This window comes from Gambusia affinis, linkage group LG01 (assembly GCF_019740435.1).
Source record: "Gambusia affinis linkage group LG01, SWU_Gaff_1.0, whole genome shotgun sequence".
Taxonomy (NCBI): Eukaryota; Metazoa; Chordata; class Actinopteri; order Cyprinodontiformes; family Poeciliidae; genus Gambusia; species Gambusia affinis.
In genome coordinates, this window is record NC_057868.1 from 16,661,938 (window position 1) to 16,686,517 (window position 24,580).

General features: G+C 37.0%; 1 protein-coding gene across 3 annotated transcripts; it reads right to left on the minus strand.

Annotated features, from left to right (window-relative positions):
• Positions 1-493: 493 nt before the first annotated feature.
• Positions 494-24,580, minus strand: hck (HCK proto-oncogene, Src family tyrosine kinase). Of its 3 annotated transcripts, none has more exons than XM_044115778.1 (13): positions 24,101-24,580; positions 11,910-11,998; positions 8,666-8,699; positions 6,905-6,998; positions 6,375-6,470; positions 6,178-6,281; positions 5,830-5,979; positions 5,238-5,390; positions 4,930-5,112; positions 4,245-4,321; positions 3,237-3,390; positions 2,540-2,671; positions 494-2,420 (listed from the first exon to the last, which is right to left on the minus strand). In XM_044115778.1, exons 2-13 carry the CDS (start codon positions 11,988-11,990, stop codon positions 2,218-2,220), a joined length of 1,461 nt encoding a protein of 486 aa, XP_043971713.1. In that variant the 5' UTR covers positions 11,991-11,998; positions 24,101-24,580; the 3' UTR covers positions 494-2,217. The 3 variants fall into 3 exon arrangements, with proteins under 3 accessions (XP_043971713.1, XP_043971712.1, XP_043971714.1); XM_044115777.1 differs by having other exon boundaries at positions 11,868-11,998; positions 24,101-24,579; XM_044115779.1 differs by lacking the exons at positions 8,666-8,699; positions 11,910-11,998; positions 24,101-24,580 and adding an exon at positions 7,110-7,237.

Consider the following 24,580-nt stretch of genomic DNA (forward strand, 5'->3'; position numbering starts at 1 on the left):
TTTTTTATGACTCGCATCTACAGTCAAGCCCAAAATCATTCATACCACAAGCAGATTTAAGTTTAATTTGAATTTAAATTGACTGGATGTAATAATAATGTGCAGCCATTAATAGGTTTAAATTCAAATACATAATTTTTATAATTCAAAACTGTGTATATATATATATATATATTCCTATTGTCTTTTGAAAGATCTCTTCATCATTTTCCATCAGAATGCAGATAACCTTGTCTCCAAAACCAAAATACTCACCAACAAATAGTGAAAACTTGCTCCATTGCACATGCATACATGTAGTAGCAAACTTGTTCAGGGTATATACGACTACATTTGATGTAGTTTTTATGCAGTGTGAATCAAATAAGACAGTAAAGACATTAAATACATTGAAGTATAATACATAAGTGAAATAATAATCAATAAAAAGGTAGAAGAACATAAAAGTTATGATGAAAAGATCTCTTTGCTGTTCCATGAAGACTCGTTACCGTCACCTTTAAACCTTTTTATTTAACCGTTGTCATAACAGTTGCACTTAAGCATTCACAAACTGCCAAGAGATTCATATTGAAAAACAGAGAAAAAACTATATGATTATATACAGTTCTGAGCAATGCTGTGCTTCATTCTTAGATGGCTCTACACTTAAAGAACATTTTTGATACACTGTTGCGTAGATGTCTTTCAAAATAGATGCCATATTTACCACAACATGAAATATTAAAATCTTAAAAGCTCACTTGTTCAGGAGTTTTGGTCCTGAATGTTTATGTGCAATTTACATTCAACTCCCAGCACTATAAAAATGCATTAGTAAGTATCAGTCATTGCTCTTTGCTAAAACATGCATACAAGCTTATAAAAGATTAATTTTAAAAGAAAAAAAAATATAAGTAGGAACTGCTTTTTTTTTAAATAACTTAAGTCATAAAGAACATATATGTAAGAATTGACAAGCAGAATAAATCTAAGGCTGAGTGCTACCCTTTCTGTATATACAAATCATATGGAATATATTGCTGATTGAACGTGGATTAAAGAGCCACTGTCAAAGGCACTGTGAACGAGGAATGCTAAAATAAGCCACAAATAATGTGAAAACGTGCAGAGAGAAAATTGCTACCCTAATCAGGCCTATGGTTTTTTTTTTCACATTGTAAATTCCTTTTCTGTAATCCTGAGTTAGCACAGAAATATCTGCTGAGCTTGATGAAGTTCGTCATGTTTTAAAAAGTTAGGGATTGTATAAAAATTACAGCAGGAATATAAAAACTTACCAATACAGAAGAAGTTACCATTAATGATAATTATGTCAAAACAATGGCACGAATGAAATGCCTTTTGTTTTGAATTTGCCGAGCTCCAAACGTAGCGCAGTGTGTATTTAATGCATCTATGTAAATAAATTAGATAAAAATGTTCTTTGAAGTGTTACTCTTCATATTAGAGGCCAAAACTGATGTGTATTTCTGAAGGGTTTATAGTGAATTTTCAAATAATAAATATTAAAGTAAGCTGATGCGGCTCTGGGAATATTAACATCTAATGTGCTACGCTCTTGTTTTTAAGACTGCTGCTGGTATGTGCCAAACCTTACAGGCTCAATTAAACTCCAAACCACAAGGTGGCGCTAACGCACTAATCTACCAACAAAGCTTTATGCAGTTTGTGCGGCCTTGAATAATAAACTTTTTATTCAATAAACAGCACATGTAAGAAAACATTTATTATACTGCTTGAAAAAAACAACAAATGTCTGAGCTGTGTTTCAGTCTCTGACATATAGAATGTACTACCAATCTTTTTTGTAACTTCTTTGACACCACCTTTTGAGATGGAGTTTTAGTGCTGTGGAATTATTACAACTCTCAATTTACATAAAGTAAGTATAAAAATAGCATTTAACTTTTTTTAGGCAGCGAGTCTTTGTGGGCTCTCCGTAGTGGACACAAATGGAGATTCACTTTTAGAAACGGATGTGTTAGCTAAACCTTTCCAATCCTGTAGCTCTTTCTCTTTTAAAACAGGGAGCTTTTTTATTAAATAGCAAACATGTAAAGACCAATCTTTCAAAAGTAAAAGTAATCATCTGCTAATAATTTCTGTACAGTCCCTACTATTGCAATGCTGTTTGTGTAAGTAAGAGGTTTGTGGCCTGTACTGCACAACTGCAGACCCAAACTGAATCTTCGGCACATATTAATGAATCATGTCTCATGGCTGCTGCTGGTACTGGCTCTCTGTGGCTGTGTAGAAATCTTCCAGGACACTCTGCAGGTAGTCGAAGGTGGGACGGTCCTCTGGCTTGTTCTTCCAGCACACCAGCATGATATCATAAAGTTCAGTGGGACAGCTGTCAAGGCGCTGCATTCGGTAACCTTTCTCCAGAGAACGGATTACCTCTGGATTAGTCATTCCTGGAAAATAAGAAATTACTTACAACCTCTATCACTCCAGCAATGATCCAAAAGATTTTCCTAAATACCGTAACAGGACTTATTGCTCATTTTGAAAGGATAATAAGCGGCGTTGTCACCTGGGTATGGGGTGCGTCCGTAACTGATAATCTCAGTCAACAAAATTCCAAAGGACCAGACGTCTGATTTTATTGTGAAGGAACCATAGTTGATGGCTTCAGGGGCGGTCCATTTGATTGGGAACTTAGCTCCTGGTTAAGGAAGAACAATAAAACAGTAAGCCTGTAGAACTAGTTTGGTCAGTCAGACATTCAAAGTCCTAGAAAAAATGTTAAAAAATGTCCTTGTCAAAAATGTTTCTGTTTAAGTAAACCATTCAGCATACAGCAGCACTGCAAAAACAGAAAATCTCACCAAGTATTTTTGGTCTAGTTTTTAATAAGAAATAAGAGAAACTTTTAACTTCTAACAAGTAACTTTTCTGCAAGACGTAGGAACCTGTTTTAGATCAAGAATTCCTTAATATTAACAAAAAAGTACCTGTTTCACTTTCACTGGTATCATGGGAAAAGAGTTTTATTACAAGTGAAAAAAATCTGCCAGAGGAACTGGTACTTTTTCAAAGAAGTTAAGGAATTATTAACCTAAAACAAGCTCGTACATTTTGCAGTCTCATTTGAAGTTTACTAAAATATGTACACTAGACAATAAGCCAAACGTACTTGGTAAGATCTTGTGTTTTTGCAGTGATGTCATTAACATGACAAGGAGGATGGAGATAAATTCTTCTGTGGCATGTAGAGGAATGAGATTTACCTTCTCTGGCTGTGTATTCATTGTCCTCGATGATACGAGCAAGGCCAAAGTCAGCAATTTTGCACACTAAGGACTTATTGACCAGGATGTTGGCGGCTCTCAAGTCTCTGTGGATGTAGTTCTTCTGTTCAATGTACGCCATACCTTCTGCAATCTAGAAACAAGCAATGTGAAGTAACAGATTATTTAACAGAACTGTAAAGGCTTTTCTTAGTCCCCCACCCGCAAGGTTACAGATGAAAGCATTATTGATTAACCTGGTAAAAAGCAGACCTTGTTCTAGACGGTCATACAACGTATTAATGCACACTTTTTTTTTTTGCAGTGATCTGTATTTGTAGATGTCTGTGTTTAATTGAATTTCAATAAAAAACTTGTTTCCCCTGTCTGATACGGTTTCTTTCTTACAAACGCCTCTGTATTTAAAATATATATTTTTAAAATGGTAGGATATTCTAATAAAAAGATTAGTGCATCTGTGATAGCTTTTAATTTTACACAGGTAGGATATTCTGATGAAGGAAGTGATATTTTTGTGGTTTCGTCGTGTATATAAATTGCTCCAATGCCAAACTAAGTATAACTCCTAAGCTTCCACGTCAGTCCAGTCACTCAAAGTATGTTGCCCGATAATAATATTTAACATGAACACAACCCGCGATAGTTTTCGCTTTGTAAACATGACGGTAGTTTTAGAGAGACGTTGCTGTCTATCTGTGCTACGGTAGGAAACTCTGACGAGGAAGCACTAACGGTCAGAACACTGGACTAGTGAAAGATGTTTTACACTTAATAACTTTCACTTTACTAGCATCCAAGCTCTCACATACTATATAACCAGCATGTGTGCTACTAGCTAGTAATTGGGCTAATGAAAGATGGATTTATTTTAAGGCCTTTTACAGGTCTTTACCTCAAGTTCCAAATGTGATCAGCATTATACAAACGGTTGTTGTTTTAATTAAAAATGTATCAGATTTTTGATTAATAAAATCAAACAATTCCCACCTGGGCAGAGAAGTCAATAAGCTTGGGAAGCTGGACACGGTTGCCTTCGTCACTTTTTAAGAAGTCCAACAAACTGCCTGCAAGAAGACATATTCATACACATTAAAATTAACATTAAATGACTGAATATAAAAAAATATATAATAACATTTTCAAAGACATGAATTTCAGACAGTATTTTAGATAAGCAATTTGTGTTTAAATCTTCTATTTCAAGTGTAATAAACTCTTAAAGGAACAAAAAAATAGATCCACTCCTGCACGACAGTTTGGATTTTCTTCTTCTGCGTAAGAACTTGGAACATGTTTGTATGAATTTTCGCTGTTTTCTACTTCTAGTCTCTACTGCGGTCATGTTGACACTGTTACTGACAGAGGAAGATTCAAAGCTAGTTGTTTCTCTACCAATCAGAGGAAGCACTGACAATATGTTTTCAACCTACTAACCAATTCAAACGTGACAACGATTTAAAGATTCAATAAACAGCCTCCATGTAAACGTTGTGACACTTTTGAAACTGCTGCCGTTTGAAAATTGTAGAAGTCCAATTGACTGACAACCAATTAGCTATATCCTCTGGGACCAATTAATCTTGACTGAAGAAGAGTTCTGCAACGGGTTTTAGAGGAATAAGACATTATTGTGTAAAACGTTTGCAACAATCAAGTGAACATAAAGTTGCACCTTTTTCCATATACTCAGTAATGATATAGATGGGCTCTTCTTTGGTGACCACAGCGTTGAGTCGCACCAGTTTGTCGTGCTGTAGACTCTTCATCAGGTTAGCTTCCATCAAGAAAGCTTCCACTGACATACTGCCTGGCTTCATGGTCTTCACAGCTACCTTGGTGTGCTTATTGTATGTAGCTTCAATGAAGAAAAAAAATATATATATATATTTATATACAACCATAACAATTAATTACAACTTTGGTAAAAAAAAAAAAATAATGTTACTGATTGTGTTTTACAGTGGTACAGATCTGTCTCACCCATCCAAACTTCTCCAAACTGTCCTGCACCAAGTCTCTTGTCTAACTTAAGTGAAGATCTTGGGATTTCCCAGGCGTCCTTTTCCCAAGGCTTTTCAGGTTTGGGGCTCAAACATGCGTTGGTCAGAGTTTGGCAGAGGCCATCTCCCTGTTCTGAAAACAACAAATATTATATTTAGCAGTTTCAGGTGTTATGCAGCTTTTTATGATTAGGAAAATTGTTGATGCTGTAGGTAATTGAAACCTATCCAATTACTCCTTTGAAGCTGCAGTGTATAACTTTTGCATATATATAAAACAAACTTAATGTTTTTTTATGTATTTGCTAAAACTATCACCATGTGGTCACAGTGATGTAAGACATAATATGTGAAAAGGTTGTGGAGGGTGATTTACAGCTCTAAGACCCTCCTCTTGGCTCTAATTGGTTGTTTCTAGTTAGCACTGAGAGCTCTGGGAGAAGAAAGAGGTGCTAAATTAATCACAGATTATTTGTCTCAAACAATACTGTCACAACATAGTGACAGTTTCAACAAATATGTAAATAAGGTTTGACTGTTTGACATCTAGCAACATGGCGGTCGGAACTCACTCTTATAATGGTTGACCAGCTCTTGCAGAGTGCTGAAGGTGATGCGTGGTGAGATATAAAATCCTCCGTTGTCCAGAGTTCGAATTTTATAATGTTTAACGGTGTCACCAGCCTGGGGGTCGAGATCCCTGACGGACAGAGAGTAGCTACCTGTTGTAGAAACAAATGAAACAGCAGTTCACATCTGATCCAAAGTGGTGATTTTAAAAATGGCAAGTGGAATTCAAATATTTAAATTAAACTGTGGAAACACTTGATCAATAAATCCATTTGAAATCTTTTACCAAATCTTTTAAAGGGTGTCGGTGTGTACACCCTTTATGCATTTGCTTTTGCAGTTCGTCTTACCCTTGGTAGTCTCACTGTCTCGGATCATGTAGGATCCGACTCGATTCCCCGGAGCCAGGAGCTGCCTCTCGGCGTCCTTTCTGCTAACACCCTTAAAGAACCAACTGAACAAGAGGAAAAAGGCTCAGTGATTAAATCTAAACAAAGGCCACACAATAATCCATGTTTGTGTTTAAAGCTTAAGCGTGTGCACTCACTCCTCTGTCTCCAGAGAATCTATGGCCACGTAATTGCTGGGAATGAAGCCTTCCTGGCCTGTGCTGATGGACATGGCTCTCCACCACTCGCCTGACCTAAAATGTGAAAGGGACAGCAAGAGAGGCACACCAAACAAAACTATTACCCAAAAAAATAATTGCACGTGTTTCTATGTAAATTGTAAATTTTAATAAAATGCAGTTACTATGTGCAGTTTAATTCACATTAATAAAGTTTTTTATTGTTATCACAGTAGTACCACAAAACATGGCAGTGATAATAGACCATATCGCCCATCCACAGTGGTTATCTTTAAACTAATGCTTTGCTAAAGAAGCTTTTCATCCACTATCAGCATTCAGTCTTCTTTGGTATGAGTCCATCAACATGTCCTGACTTGGTGATATCTGTCCACTCTAAATTCCAAAAGCATTCCAGATCTAGTCATTTATTTCTGGATTCTGGTTACAAGTTTAGATTTATTGTTCTTAGGATCATGACATTATGAGTAAGTCCCAAAGCTACTTACTCCTCCAAAATTCTGAGTTTATCTCCCTTCTTGAAGCCAAGGTCTCCGTCATGAATCGCCTCATAGTCGAACAGTGCAATGGCGACACTCTCACCTATGTCAATAAAACACAACAAGGATGTTATGTTCACTTTCCAGACATTTACATAGATATTTACTTTTGCTTGGACAACTTGTAGCTCCAGCACATGTGAAAAGATCGCACTTGCAGGACTTTCGGTGGTCATCCTAAGCTTAGATTCTTTAACCACATTCTTCTTGCTTTCCCAAATCCAATGATTTTTTATCCAAGGCCAAAGAAATCACCTCATTGAGCCTTCAATGAAATGATGCAGTGTGATCAGTGCAACAAGGAGTAGACATGTCAAATCAAATAAAATAGTTGCAGCTGTCACTGTTTGGCCAGAAGTTTCTTACATAATTAAATCCCCCGCCCCGTTGCATTACTGCGAATAAGATGGCATGTTGATCAAATAAAAATGACAACTAATCTAGGGTGACCAGATTTGGGTGTGTGAAAAGTAGGACACTTCTTTTCTTGTCGGCGGTGGGGGGCGGGGGGGTAGAATCGGCGGACAAAAATGCGCCAACGGGGGTAGAATTCCCCCCGGACATTTTTTTAGGTCTGAAAAGTAGGACATGTCCGGGAAAAAGAGGACGTCTGGTCACCCTAAAACTAATCATCAAAGAACATGCTAACCAGAAGCCCTTCTGTCAGAGACGGTCGGTGGAGGGAGTGCTGGGCATTAACCTGAGAAGATTAATTTGAGCAAAATTAATCTTGCTCAAATTTTAGCGGTTAGCTAGCTTAACCGCTAGCTAACCGCTAACCTTGCCACAGATCAAAGTCTAACACGTCACGTGGACATGTTGAGTCTGCGTCCACAGTGTCTTTTCTGCAAATGACAACAAAGGAAAGCTACTTCCCATCCATTCTTTGCTGAAAATTGTGGAGCTGCATCAGTTGTGAGATTTCTTTTTTCTATTTCTGTATTAATTTTTGCCCTTTCCACCATTATTTCAGAAACGAATCACTGACTGAACGTAACTGTTAGACAAAATGATCACATCTTCTATCCTAAGTTCATGTATCACAATATTCGTTAGACTAAGTAGTCTTTCAGGGGTTAAAGGGAGGACTAAATCTACAAAAAACATGCATGCTAACAGCTAGCTCTGTTAACACTGATAGTTAGCTTAATTTTCAGTAAGAGCAGCTGCAGTAGAAATCAGGAAACCACAAAGCATGGTGTGTTTTAAAATAGACATTTAATTTGGACACTTTCAGTCCTGTCTTGTTCTTTAGTTCAATAAGTTGGATCAAAATAAAAATGCTGTCAAGTACATTGCTGTCATATAATTATCAATGCATAATAATTGCAGTGACACCTCAGCTTTGTCTCTGCAATAGGCTTCCCCATATTTTCGCTCTATGACTAACTTCCTTGTACGCCTGGTAATAATAGCAGCAACGGGCTGGTCTTTTTCTGTGTTTAGGTCTGCATGGCGAGGCAGTGAGAGAGGTTGTTGTTCACCACCAACACACTGACACTTCTTCCTCTTTCGAGCTCAGAGACAAGGTTTTTCTGCTTTCAAAAAGTACTCACCCATATCTGCCTAAAAAAAAGGACTTTTGTTGACGGCCATTTTGAATCTAACATTACCTTAGTTCCTACATGATCCTTTTCTCTACTTTGAGATTAAGCAGAGGTAGCTCAAGATGCTCATGCAATGTCAACAACAACCAGTAAGTAAACTCACCTTCTGAAGAGGTTGCATTAGCAGGCTGTTTGGCCTGTGGAGAGAGAGCGAGAGACACAGTCACACATGAATGCTGCACTCATTTTAATTTCCGTGTATTCAAATGAAAGTAAAATACTTTTTTTTTTTATGCGAAATATGTTTTGATCCTCAGAATTAGTGTGGTTACTAACAACAATGCATAATCAACAAGACTAATGTTAGGAGTCATACAGGACAAACATAATAACTTGTAGGGCCAACAACAACAACAGCCTCTTAGTGGTAAAACTGTTGTTGTTGAATTTGGACCACTCTTTGGAAAAGTATTTTAAATGAGTCAAAACGGAGGACTGTATTAGGATGAATGACATGTTTAAAAAGTCATGCCTCAGCATCTCATGCAGACATTAACTAGGCCACTATGAAGCAGTTTTTTTCTTTTCTTTTTAGCCATTCAAAGGTGAACTTTCTGAAATGCCTTTTTGGCTAAATTGAGGCAGGCCATTGTGTTATTTTTGGTCAGATAATGTTTTCGACTTGTAAAATCCCTCATGGATGCTATTTTAGCCCAGACTCTTTCTAATTGTCATTAACACTGACCTTCACTGTGGCAGCGGAGGCCTGTGGTGTTGTATCTTCTGGGTAGTTTTGCGACCATGTGCCAAAATTTTTTAAACACTGATAGATGTCACTGCCTTTTCATCCTCATCTGTGGTAAAATTTCTTTACATCAGGAGATCTTGTAGCCTACTTCATGTTGTCAGACAGGTTCTATATTTCACAGATTCATTTTTTTCTAATTAAGTTAGGGAATGGCAAGTGTTAATGAATTCCCCCTTCATAGTGAATCTCGAGGAATTTGTTTGCATAAACTGAATGATTGGACTGAATTGAATTAAATTATTAGCTTTAATGCTTTGAGATTTTACTTGTTATAAATTGTCACTAAATTGAATTAAACCAAAAAGTAAACTGGGTTTTATTCAGGTTTTCTTTCTATTCTATTAAAATGAATTGGCTGATCTGAATCATTTCTGTGTAACTAAAAGGTTTTTTCTAAAAGTAGCTGTTTAATGAGAGGCTTCAAGTTTAAAACCACTTTTAATTACAACAAAACTGTGCAAACAAAAATAACATTTGCAAGGTCAGCATATCAACTAAATCGGCATCAATTGCAGCCATACTGTTGTTTTTCAGGTTAGATGGTGCTTTTTATGTCAGAGTTTGGTTTTCACATAGATTTTAAAGTAGAGCAAGGTCATTTGTTTAAAACCCACGGGGGCATTTTAGACCCAATCACCCAATGTGTTGATGAAGTTTAGTTTCGACGTTAAGAGTTATCACAGCATGAAAAAGTAACACTTCTCGCTACGCATGTCCTAGCTGAACGCTCTGGTTCTGCTTCTCTCACTTCCTCTTTCTTCATTGAGGGCGAAAGAGATCTTACAGGCAGCACACAGGAAGCAGTAGCCAGAGGAACCACACTCGCACTAACACTGCAACTTTAACCCTGCCACAGCTCAGAGTCTAACCGGCATGCAAACCCACAGCACGTCACGCGGACATGTTGAGTCTGCGTCCACACCGTGTCTTTTCTGCAAATGACAACAAAGGAAAGCTACTTCCCATCCATTCTTTGCTGAAAATTGTGGAACAGCGTTCTTATCTTCTCTGAACTAAGTTGGCCTATTTCTGCCTTTTTATCAGCACCCTTCCTCATTTTTTTTTAGAAGCCCATAAAGATTCTGCAGTTGTTTTTTCCTTTTACTTCTAAAACATGGATGTGCACTTAAACTGTCCTTTAGAACAGAGTATTTATTCTACTGTATAAAAAGTTTGCAACTTACTCCAAAATTTCTCTATTTTCCTTCCAATGCAGGCAGATTTTCATTGCAATGGAAATCTGCCTGAATTTATAATTCTAATGAAAACCATGATCATTTTTATTCTAATGCTCTTGGTAAATAGCTAATACTATTTCTCAGGACTTTGGTTGCTTGATTAAAGTTTGTTCTGTTTGAGGGAGTCTGTGCTGACAGAATAGGCTGCAAAGAAATCGTTAGTAGAATCATTAAAACAATACACATGCTTAAGCTGAAATATTTCTGCAATTTGGTCAGTTGTGCCTAATGTCACAAATTGACATCATACCTTTTATAGCTGCTGTACATGCTGCATTTAAGTGAACAATTTATACCTTATTCTGCATCTGCTAGAACACAAAAACACAATGAATGTTTTTTTGTTTTTTTAAATTTAATCACAAAAAACCCCCAACAACAAATCATTTCACAAAATGCTAAATATGTCCTATTCAAGCATAGGATTGCCATGTTTTGGATGACTCATAATATACACCGTACAATTAACATGAGAAAACTTTTGCACACTTCTGTAATTTCATGTGGCACTTTTAATTTTGTGGTATACGTGTTGCTTGGCTTTACTAGTAAACCAGTAAATCCCAATCTAAAAAAAAATAAATAAATCTAAATCTACATTCTCCACAGTAAAAAATAGTTCCCTTATACCAGAGGTTAGAAAAGGATGTAAAGGTTAATTAATGTGGAGTTTTGGTTACCTACAATAAAATAATACTTTAATGAAAGGAACAAAGTGGTCTGATTACTGAAGGAAATGAATTTTAAATCACATAATACATAATTTTGCTCTCATGTCTTGTTAAATAAACGCCTATCGTTTCCTAATTTTTTGGGTGTTAATTGTTTCTAAATGTGGCTCATTCTGTCTTCAAGTGCTTGGAGCATTTAGGCAAGTTTAATGGAGAGGTGGCTCCAGTCTTGATTGGAGTAAAAAAGAAGCACAGTGCTTGTGTTTTGTTTACTCTGTGTTTAAATTAAAGTACAGCACAAAACATGGATTAATAAAAGAAGAAAAAAAAACTGTACTGTATCTTCATTTTTAGGATTTCAATTTGTTGATAAAAATCTTCCCCTAAAAAAATCTTTTAAACTGCTTCAACTAATTGCCCCCAGGCCACCCGATTCATATTTTCCCATAAAACATTCATTTCAGATTATGAGGAAGTGCGTTAGCTCGGCTGTGGGTTCAGAGTCTGACATATTTGTAAAAGTTGACATACTCTAATGAGGATTAGAACAGCAATGAATGGAAATCGTTCAGCGACCGTTCAGTGAGTTCGTAGCTGTTGAATGTCTAAATCAGTATGTTTTCTTTTTTTTTTTCAGGTCCAACTTACGGCAGCTTTGCTTCCAGAGGTGGGGTCTCTGACATAGTGTACCTGAGCTCTGTTCTGCTGGTCGCTGTTATCCGTGTCTTTGCTGGGGAACTTCTGCTCCTTCTTTGAGCCCACACAGCCCATGATGCCGTCTGCAGGGCGACAGAATGCGTTAGAGCCGAGTAGAAACTGTCAAAGCTTCGCTGCGGTTCAACGGGGCGTTCAAAAGAACAGGCAGCTCACAACTGAAATAACAAACGTTCAAGTATAGAAACAAAAGATTTTTTTATTTTTATCTTACTTTTATTGAAATGGCTGAGGGCCAGTTTGAACATTTTTGTGCGAAACAATGAGATTCTCACTAAGACCTTTGTCAGGTTGGGGACTAGTTCCTGTTGCTCTGACTCCAAGATTTGCAGTTAATATGTCAGCAATTATTTTAATCAATAACTTCGGAATCCCAGAAATGAAAACTCTGGAGGTAACATGAATCTAGAGTCTTCTGAATTGCATGTAAAATGCACTGATTTGACTGATGCTTGCAGTCTGAGAACACTGATTTTACATGAGAATAGTAATAAAAAAATAATAAAAAATCATCGGCCATGTTGAGGATATTACAAAAAGAAGGAAGTCACAAGATAAATTTATGGAGGCAATACGTTTTGCAGCTTCACCAAAAGCAGGCTGCTGACTTGACTCTGCAGTTTAACAGCAGGTGAAAGTAAAAGTCTATAATGCCTCATTATAGTGATTTCAGGTTTTTTTTAAATCAGAATTCTAAAAGACAAAGTGTTTTTGATTTTATTCCTGATGTCAGTAAAAGCACAAAATCAAGCGGCCTCTGATGACTCATGTTAATAAGATAAAGAAAATGCTGAGGTACTGAAAGATGCTATCAGTTCTTAGAAACTAATGGAAGTACGCAAAACATAATGAGATACTGCATGTAAATACCTTGGTTTACATGTTAGTGAGAAAGAAAAAACATATTTTGAAATAACTATAAAAAATAAGACTTCTAATATTTTATCAGTACAACAATCTTTCCAATTGAAAACTGAAGTGGTCCATGGCGGAAGAGGAGAGAGGGACCCACCGTGGCAAATACATTAATTAATAAATACATTAACAATACTTTATTTAAAGATATATATTTAAGTTTTGATGTAGGACATCCCAAAATCTGTATGGAGTTGGGATTGTTTGAGACATTAAGTAGGAACTGGAGACATCTAGAGTTTCAGATTGCAAATAAAAACCTCTGGAATTTTAAGATTGTTGAAGCAAAGTAAAAAATTTCAGATTAACACATGATAAAAAAGTTAAAGATTGCATCTAAACCTGCGGAGACTTTCTGTCCTCAGTGTGGATCCCACAGATATAAAACTGAAGAACTTTAAGGAACTGTGAGTTTTCTGTTAAAGTTGCCGTCTTCTGTTGACTGTCGATGGTTTAACTTTTAAAAAATATAAAATGTAACGTGACTCTTAGCTCTGTTCGCTGAGCACACTTTTTCACCACGCTCTGTCGCCAACCTGCTTTTTGTTCTGTTTCATTACGAAACAGGTTTCCATGATGCAAGATGAACTCTTTAACTGATAGTTGGTGTTAAAACAAGTCCAGCTATAAAAAGGCTTTTGAATATCAGAGCGTCATATTCTAATAATACTGAACAGAAAAGGGTGTCTGACAAAACAGGAGTGAGCTGGCGTGGTAAGAGTCATTATGACTTTTCAGATATTGTAGTTAAATCCATGTGTGCAGGTTTACAGGCCTTGACAATAAGTTACTACAACGATAATTTACTGGAGAAAGATGACTTCATAAAACTCTAAAAAACAGTTACACTGAAAAGAATGTATGTGATTGGTAAACTTTTAGATCATTCTAAATATATACAAAACAAATCCAGTAAATGTAACACATAAAATGGAGCTATGTACTTAGAATACACACAACATCCCATGTAACACAAATCATTGCTTTTTTAGGACAACATAGAAAGTGTGGATCTTTAAGGGAAATCCTACTCAAATTACGACAACTTTATGTCATCCTTGAATCTCCTGTGGCAACCATGGGAGATTGTACGCCTGCTCGTATAAAGCCCTGTCCATTTACCCAAAACTCCGCCTCGTAGCTTCAGTCTCTAGCCTAGCTTCGGCCACAGAGCTCCCTTCAACCCACTCAGCTCCTCCAGACTAGCAGCAGCAGCAATTAGAAAACACCTAGTGGAAGTGCACTTCTCTGAACGGTTGTAAGCCGCATCATGGAGGAGCATTGTGATGATGATGGTGTCGGAAAGGATAGGAGGTTCTTAAAGAGACAGAGGCCAATTTCAATGTGTCAGACAAGGTAAAGTCAAATTCCTTCTTAGTGGTTTTAGATATATGTAGCATTTTCATAACTGAAACAGAGTTACTTAACTGGACTATAAAATGGAATTATGTGCTTGGAAAATACACAATATCCCACTTTAAGCCTGAATAATGACTTCAGTTCAGAAAGCATAACACAGAACTAATAAGATGCACTCGACACAACTCACTTTTAACAAAACGAGTAGCAAAACTACAAATGTGAAAATAGGAAATCATTCCAGAAAAATACTGCTGGATCTGTTGTGTATTGTTGAAATCAGCACTGCAACACTAAATGAATTATTTTTGACTCTCAACAATAAAGAAACATTTTTTAAACATCTGAGTTTTGTGTGTGTGATTTTGTCAGAGTTATGTGCTTACTCATGTAGCTTATGAAGTGTGATACGAGACGTACAGGAGAAACAACGCGTGAATTTATGGAGCTACGTTTTGTCTCACAGACACTAAAAGATGACTCGCCATGCTTTCCTGTGCAGTTAAAGAGTTCTCATAGAATGTACAGTACTGCCATAGAGATTGTTGAGCAAGTAAATTCACTGCACTTAAATCAACCACCTTCAAATATCCTCTGATCGACAGGACTGCCGATTCTTTTTGCTGAACCACTCAAGGAAAAACATACATTTTTATTGAAGAGAATTCCAGCAAGACCTTTAATCAAAGGAAAGAAAAATCCTATAATATCTTTAGACTTTGACCTCGGAATACGGTTTAATAACCCAGCAGTAGTGTTTACTTTAAAAAGGCGTCAGTTTCATAATCTGCAGCTAAAGCTGAACAAACCGTTGAAGAAGGCAATATCAGGTCAAACTCATTTTTAGTGGAATTTCAGGAGATTTTTAAAAACCACTCAAGTTAAATTGAGTCGATCCAAGTGATTTATTTGCAAAAACTCCAAATAAGTTTGGAGTTTTTGCAAAATATAACCTTTTGCAAGGTTATATTGAACCTTGCAAAAGGTTCAATATAACCTTTTGCAAGGTTATATTGAACACTGGCGCGATTGTTTCTGCGTAACCCCACTGACCTTTAGCATCCACAAAATCTGCCGCCTTGCATATGTATTTGTGTATTTATGTAAGCAAATGTGAATGCAGATCAATAAAACTAAGTCGAACAGGATATGCTGATGAACGAAATGAGCTTCAGCAGGAACCAGAACAAAGGAGGAGTCTGATGGGACCCAGATGCCGGGGCTGGACAGATGGAGAGGACACAAGCGAGTCATTCAGCGGGTTCAATCCCCCGTTCGCACACACACACACACGCACACACACACACACAGATTATTGCACCGGGTGAGAGAAGTCAGCTTTAATATGATTGCTTACAACATCACGTCTTCTGTTGTGCTGAGTTTAGTGCCACACTGCAAAAATATGCAATTTTACCAAGTATTTTTTGTGTAGTTTCTAGCGCAAATATCTTAGCACACTTGAAATAAGACTAAAATAACTTAAAAGCAACATTTTTAGCAAGATATAGAGGCTTGTTTTACATCCTACATCAGTAGGAAACTCTTACATGTTGCTGAAAGGTAACTTGAAAGTCAGCTAAGTCTTATTTCAAGATATTTGACCCACAAACTAGACAAAAAAAATACTTGGCAAGTTTGTGTATGTTTTGCAGAGAATGTCAACAAGTAAAATAAAATTTCTAAATGTCTGTGTCGTTATAATTATTCACCGTTATTAATAGCTGCAAACAAAAACACTCACACACCGCAGAGCGGAATGGAAAATGTTGCGTTTGAGTGTAAAAACCCAGGAAGTGCTACGGTCAGGTTTTATTTTCGTGGTATTAGCATAATAACGTTCCTTTTTCTGTATTCTCTGAGCCATGTTCCTCTTAAAGCGTCTAGTAAGAGGATGTTCTGAGTGCCTTTGATAGTTGTAGCACTCATGTACACAAACGGCTCTCTGTTATGCTGCTACTTTTGTAAAGATGAAGGTCAGCAGGAGTCTGCTGGTGAAACTTTGACTTTGTCCTGTCACTGACATGGACAGGCTGACACTTTTCATGCTGCTGCAGTCAAGACTCTTATCTGCTTAAACCCTTTGGGCAAAAAAAAACAAGCTTATCAACTTCATCTCTTAGTGGAACATAAACACAGCAGGAGAAAACCTAACAAAGTTGGTCCCAGGTATTCCTCTGTTCTTCTTTGCATCGCAGCCTTATTTGACTATTACCCGATCAAATGATAACATCCAAAAATATCTCAGCATGAGAGCACCTGGTAAACCTTATAACAGTGTTCATTCTGGCTGTGTGGACCACTGGAAGTTGTATATTCTTGTGTTGCAACAGGGCGGGTCGTTACAGTTTCCATCACAGAAAACAGATTTTAGCCCCCCCAAAAAAATCCTCCAAAAGTTTTACTCTGTACTGAGCCTGGACTCCTGGAGACCAACAACCAAACAAAATGTAATCATCTCTTTAAACAGTTTGTTTCATTATTGATCTGCCTGTTTTTAAAGAGGAAATAGCAAAAAAAGAACAACCTTTTTAAGTTGTTCAATGTGGCGGATTGACCTGTGGCGATTGATCAGATTCAGTCCTTTAAAAGCATCTGTCTTTGGATATAGATGCATTATTTATTGGCACTAACATCGGTATCGGCTGATATCAGTCATTTCTTTAATATCAGTCCCATAGAAGAAACTGGGCTGATATTTGTCAGAGGTAGGGCGGTTTATTTTGGGTAGTGGCACATATAAAATATAATATATATAAAATACAGAAATGAATGGGATGATTCAGAATTTGTAGAGTAAAACAGAGGATCAAACCAGCAATAAACTATATATTACAGTTATAAGGGTTACTGTAAGAGGTTTCAGAGAGATGGTGATGAATTCAGCTTACTGGTTTTTATTTTTTATTATTTTACATTCACAAAACCAGCCATCCCAATAAACATCTTACATTTGGCTTAATCAATCCCTGGAATAATACATAACCATCCTAATTTATTAGTGATGCTTGGAAGTGTCCACAATCCCAAATGGCTGATCTCTCTGATCGGAAACAGGTGAGCTACAAACAGAAATCTGACAAGGTGTTTTATGCAGGTTTTAAAAGGCCACCTATACCTGACAGCATTAAAAAGCGATTCTGTCATGGCGTTTATAGATTCTGTGGCTCTACCTGCAGCTCTCTGTGGCTCACTGACAAACTTAAATTAGATTGTGACCATTAATTTCTAAAGAAACAGACAGTGACCTCACACTACTCCAGATGACGGTGTCTTTTCATTCATTTTAGAATCCCTGTGTTTGTACTGATTTTTGTCTAAAATAAGAAAGAATTTTAAAAAAAGGTCATCCTGTAGATTTAAACGTAATGAATCATACATTAAACTATAAATATAACTCTTGATTCAGCACCATTTCTAAACACTGATTAAAGATTGTGACCGATATACGGAGCACGCACAAATGCTAGCTGTTGGTTCAGCGATTACTGGTCTGTATGGAACAGAAACAACAGATAATTTTATATTTTGATCATTTACAGAAAATCTGAATAAGGCAGATACAGGAAGGACGTCTGGAACACCAAACTGAATTATTCATCGTTTTTGAGGCATAAACACAACATCAACTTCAAAATGTTTCTTTTCAGCTGCAAAAAATATGTACCTTTGAATTTAGATTTTGAATTTTAAATATTTCTGTGGCATAGCACACTGATGTTGCTTTCCAACCAAATGTCAAGCCATTTTTGTGTAAAAAAAAAATGCTATGTCCTGAATATGCTTCTGAAAGTACATTTAGTTCTGACTTATCTGTAAGTCAAATATTTAATTATTAGACATAGTTGGAGTTATTCTTCTTGTACTAAAATTGTAATCTTGACCTTTAGCATAATGAGTCAGCTGCATTATTACAATACTGTAAAAATCAATGCCGCTAAAGCAAGTACACTATTACGTATTTATGACTGTTACTAGCTAAGAAGTTTCACTTCAGGCCGGCTAACACCCACAATCACCTGTTTTACTAAAGTACTGAAATATTTTCCACGTCATGTTGAATATTCTTTTTAAATCACACTAGGAAAAAATAAAAAAAATGTTCACTTCCTGTAGCAAAAGTTAGCCATCATCTATGACACGAATGTTTTTTGTTTCTTTTCTGTATGAATGCACAAAAACTGCTGGACGCAATACCTCCCACATCAGTCTTCTTTCACTTGATTGTGGATGTGAAACGTAAACCTATAAAAAAAATTCCTCATGATAATGCTTGCAGATTCACTTCTGCTTTTTTTTCTACTGAATTCCTCAGTCTGAAAATATTAAATGGATGAATCAGCAGGCTACATCATTCTCAAAAACAGATCTATTGGATCTGATGGGATAATGGCGCGGTCAAATTCTGTACATTTTTGAAGTGTCAAAGATGGATTCTTAACAAATGTCAACCATTAACAGAACGTAGCAGTTTGTGTCACAGTTGAACTCCTATCATCCTCTGCTAAAGCTAACAGACCCACCAACAGTAAACACAAATGGCTTATCTTAATATTTGCTAAGAATCAATAGTCGAGGAGAGGCGTTTGTAAAACATAACGTGAGATGAATAAAGCAGGTCAACATATTAGCATCGCAAAATGGCAACATCAGCAACAATGCTGGCATCGGCTTCAGCAATGCTAGCATCAATTTCTAATATGGCATCTCTTTATTCTCTGCCTCAGAAGTTGTAACTTAGAAGTGGGAATGACAAGATCAACATGGTATTGTTTAACAGCAGAAAAGCAGAGGGATTGCTAATTCTTGTGCTCATTGACCAGGAGCTGTAGCTCCAGGACTAAAATAGCCTTTTAATTGGTAAGTTGCCCATTGCAGTTGTGCATCTGCATGTAGTGTAAATTGCTTTGAGGAGCCAATATGACTATAAATGTGAAGAATAAAGTAGGAGTTCTATTAGGTTTTTTTTTTTTCAGTTTTGGAAATGTTGACGACTAAATGCAAGAACCGCGAGCCTTTCGTCAAATAAAATGCTGGAAAAACATGGTGTGTTGAATTATTTTGCTTCCAGATTATTGTTAACAAGTCCATTTTATACAAGATCTCTCACATATGACTGTTTTACAAAAGCTGTCCAGAATGTTAAAAGCATCAGAGGAAAAAACCCCAACATGGTAAATGTTTTCTTATTATCTTTAATAAAATTATATTTTCAAAACATATGCAGTAACTGAAAGGGCATCTTAATACTTTAGTATAAAACAAAGTAAAAAAACAAGAAGAAATCTAGAGTTATGGTAAAGACTTCCTCATATGTTCATAAATAGGCTATAAATATACACAAATATTAAAATAAGTGAAATTAGCCAACGATTTCCTTCTTTTTCTTTTAGGTTTTTGGAAAACAAATTTCTGTTGGAAACACTTCCTTGTCGTGCATGCTTCCAACACTGTTCTGTTTGTTCTGCAAAAACTACAACGACAGAAAAGTAGGTCCTTCCCAGCTTTAAACATTAGTCACAGTGTAACATACTCTTCCTCGAAGGATAATATTTCTATGAAGGTCTGCCTTAGAGCTCTTTTGTTAAACCCTGACCACACAAATGATCTCCTGGTCTAACAACAGCTTTGGTTACTGCTAAACCTGTCAAACCTGTAGAAAATGTGATGCATTTAGCACAAACATTTGTGGTTTAATTTTGTAACACAGTTGCAAAATATATAGCATTATCATTGCAACATTCTTGTGTGCATCTCTTATATTCCAGAGGACCCTTGGTTGCAATACTGTATTTGGAAACTTTAAGCGCCACGCAGTTGGTCACCAAATTCAAGATGTTAATTTATGCAGTAAAAGTTATTTGATATATACAGCATTTTTATAAGAACCGAAGTTAACATAGTTACTTGATTGTGCTACAAATGGCACCATGTGATTGAAAAATACATAATATTGGCCCTTTAAAGCTCCTGGATTGTGGTGGGGAAATCATGATAATGCAAAAGAAAGAAATTAGTGAAAACAATGTTGTTAAATCCAAGGACAGATTGAAGCCCTTATGACAGGTTCCAGTTCAACATAACATAGTATCTCCTGGACTGACCTTTGACATCCCACCTTCAAACTGGTTGCTGCAGCATCAACCGGCGATGCTGCAGCAGGACATTGAAGCACAGACTCTCTCAGGAGACAGCTGATAGAGATAATTCATGCGTGCGTCCTGCTTTGAGAGGAGATGTTCAGCCCAGATGGAAATGTTTTGGAGCTGTAATGAGGCGCCAGCTTGTATCTGCTTGGGACTGCCTCAGACAACAACAACACCACCTGCCATCAGCTGAACCAGTCAGGAAGTCTTCTTTAGCTTAGTCTCTTATCAACAGGAAAATACTTTTTTTTTTTTTCTCAGATTCTGTATCTCATGGCTGTTTTTCACATTCTCAACTCCCCAGAGTGTCAACAGCTGGTAGTGCCTCTTTAACTTCATTCAGTTAGCAACTCGTGTCTCATGAAGCGACCAGGGCAAACAGGGCTGGAGGTAATCAGGCATTTTTCCTTGAGGTCTTTTGTTGTTGATAATGACAACGGTAAGCGAAGACCCCACAAGCATTTCATTTGGATAATTTTTGCCACGTCCAATACCATCTCTTAGGTACAATTAGTTTAGAAAAAATTTACTTACTAAGTTTGAGTTTGAACAAGCTGCATTATTTTAATTTCATAAAAGTTAAGCAACTTCTCTTAATTTTTTTTTTTTTTGTGAAATTGTTTATATTGATGCCATATATTCATACTTATGAAGATTATGAAAAGACCATGTCTGACCAATCATAGTGGGCCACCTGGACCAAAAATGCCTGGAAAACATTTTTGAACAGCCCTGATGGTCAACATATCAACGCCTTCCTTGATATTTATACTTTTGGTTACTTTCATGCAGAACTGCAGTATCTAGTTAGTTAGTTATTTTTGTAACTTTTTATCTTCAACGGAAGTAGTTTTTATATGATGATTCTCAAAATAAAAAAAAACAACATCTCATGTTGTGTCACAATATTGCCAGAAGAATATATAAATAATTAAAAGTATTTACAAGAACAGTCATTTTATTTTTATTTTTACTGAATGTAATCAAGAAATTAAGTACTATCCATCCATCCATTGTCTATACAAGCCCATTCTTGCAGCGTTGTGGGTGGTTCTGGTGCCTATCTCTCCAGTCGTCACTGGGCGAGAGACTGGCTACACCATGGATAGTCTGGCAGCCCATCACAGGGCATATAAATAAAACAATTAGTTGAAATTAAAATCTTACATACACTATCATATAAAATAATCCTGTTTATAAAAATAGCTAAATAATTTTCTGACAGCAGAGTAGAGAGGCGTAAACATGTATGAGAACGAATCCCCCACCTCCTCCACAACGTTCTAATGTTACAAAGATTAAAAAGCATATATAATGTATGACATAATCTATTTGAGTTTATCTTAAAAGTCACTGACCGCTGTAAGCTGACCTGGAATGCTTCTTTTAGAATGCAAACGTCAGATTGTTTTTTGTTTTTTTTTAGAGGAAGTGAATAGAAAATGTCTCCTTACCATTTGAGAATTTACCAAAGTAGGCAGGATGAATTTTTATGACCCAAGACGTGAACTATGTGAACCATAAAATGCTTCTGTAAAGGTGGCATTTAGAAGAGCAATCCAATCCAATTTCCCAATCTGGTAACATTGGCTGCTTTAAGATTAGTTAATATTATATACATATTGAGTGTTACAGTTATTTACCATCTCCCATGTAACCTCTGAAGAAGTATGTGTTGACAATGGATGGATTATGACATTTTCAATAATATTGCCTGTATTGTATATTTTCTATTATTTTCCTTTTTAAAAAACAAAAAAAAACAAAACAAAAAAAACAGACGTAACTGGAAATACAGAAAAATCTGCTGGTAAATTTAGTAGTTTGGCAGTTTTCAAATGTTTCTTTGCTCTTTATAGATAAGCATAACAAGCTACGTTAGCTGGTTAGCTAGTTAATTGGCCCTCTGCTCAGATTCACTGAACATATAGCTTGCTGAAAGTGCAGTTTCAAACATTAAGTAATGGTTGGCACAACTTCACATTCTATGCAATGCAAAGCTTTTGAAAGATTTCCAAACATACAATCTGACGTTTCTTGTAAGTGAGGTGAAAGTGAGGCAACTTTCTTTCAGTCAGCTGGCCTGCAGTGCACAGCGAACCAGTGATGCTGCAGAACACCTTCTCAAAAAACTTTGATCACCCTGGAGCTTTCTCTGGCAGCTCATTAAAAGAACCATGAAGCACAAAAGTTGTCAACCTCACAATGCCTTGGAAATGGAAAGTGACCCATGTCGAACTAGGACCAGGCCCTTCATGATCACTCAAAACTAACTCTTCATACGTAAAAAGGTTCTAAAAAGAGAGAGAAACTTGAATGATGATATTGTACTAGAGTTTTAGGCTCGCTAATACCTAATGTTTTACTTCTCTCTTTGGTCGGAGAAAAGTCTCACACGCTCTATGGCATCATATTAAAGTCACTTTAAACCAGTGTTTCTCATTTCCGGTCCTCACGCCCCCCTGCCCTGCATGTTTTAGGTGTTTCCCTTCTGCCACACACTTGAATTAAATATGTGGGTGATTAACAAGCTTCTGCAGCACTTGAAGGTCATGCAATCATTTGAATCAGCTGCTCTGGAGTAGAGGTACATCTAAAACAGAGCAGGGGGGCCTGAGGACTGGAATTGAGAGGAACCTTATTATTTAAATACTTTATGGTCAATTTTAAAATCCTTGGTACACTTAGAAGAGCAAAACCAGCTCAAGCCTATCTATAAAAGACATCTGGTCCAGCTGACGCAGATGTTTTACTTTCTCCGGTTCTTCTTTTCAGATAGGACGTATGTGGCGGTGCAGAGTATCTCAGGTTTTCTCTTTAGGGTAGGGTCTGAATGCGGAGCTAACACTGAGAATGAAATAATAAATCTGGAAAGAAAATCACAAACTCTTCAACCTATATTGGCTCATTAGCCCACAATATGCCTAACCTGTTTTATTTAATACTTGAAAATAGTATTTCTGCACTATCCTACTGATCACACAATGTTTTACAATATCTGGCTTCACATAAACCAGTGTGATGCAGTTTAGGCTGCATAGTTGCATCATTTGAACTTCTTATTTATGTATTTTTTGCTGTTCTGTTTAAGACATTGGGGAAAACACCGTCTTAAAACCCCAGCTGCATTACTGCAAGACCTTGGTCACAATCATGATGTAACTCTGGCACTTCTGCAGCTATGTAACTTACTTAGACTCTCTAATTTACATAAAAAGTCTTCCCATACAGTCGCGGCCTCTTCATTTGAACTGAATTGAAAATGTAAAGAGGAAAAGTGAATAAAGTCTGCCAGCGAGAACACAGAACTGAAACTGGAGTGGTTTCTAGTTCAGTCTGTGTCTAAAAATAACCGAGTCATGCAGCTGAGCACAAAGTCAGGGCTGGAAATTAATTGAGACCCCTCACCTGTTCCTCCTTTCCCGTTACTGAGTTCATAATAGGGAAATCATCAGGACTGCGCCTATAGCTGTCACCTATCCTATCAGATCATAAAAGTTTACATCTCATTTGTGTGCAGTAACTTCTGGGCCTCATAGTTCCTCTTTTCGAACTCAGCATCCTCTCAGTAAAAAAAAAAAAAAAAGAAGAAAAAGAAAAAAAAAGTTCTTCAAATCAACAGCACATTATATTCCAATGTAATAATAATATTTTCGCTGATGGTTTAAAACTAACACTCAGCTGTCGTTCGCTTTAGCTTCCTCTTTTTCCCCTCCGCACAAGCAAAACTTAGCAGAGCGCTCTTACCTCGTTTTATTCAGTCACTTGGAAACACGGGCTGTCTCTGCACGCGGAGGGGATCTTCTAGGCTCAGATGATGACGGGCGTCGAGAACATTCTTCATTCCTCGTGCGCAGCTTCCATTTCTCCCTGACCCGCTCGCGGGTTCGGAGCTGCAGATGTGAACGGGGCGGCGGAGCGGCGGCACACTGGACTTAAAGGAGGAAGTTTGAGATGTGCGCATCCGAGCTGGTGTAAAGAGGAACAAGCAACACGTCAGCCCATGCTCTTGGTTTCACTGGCTGAACAGACCACAGCTGAGGCTTCCTTTCTCTTCTTCTTCTTCTTCTTTTTTTTTCTGGCAGTTACTTCTCGGTTACCGGACAAATCCGTGAAAACCGAACGCAGTTTCCCCTCCGGTTCGGGATTTATCTGGGATGCGCTTTGAGCTGGGAGGTTCGGTGGAAGAATGCACACCTGAATGGCTTCACAGATGTGAGAGGCGCA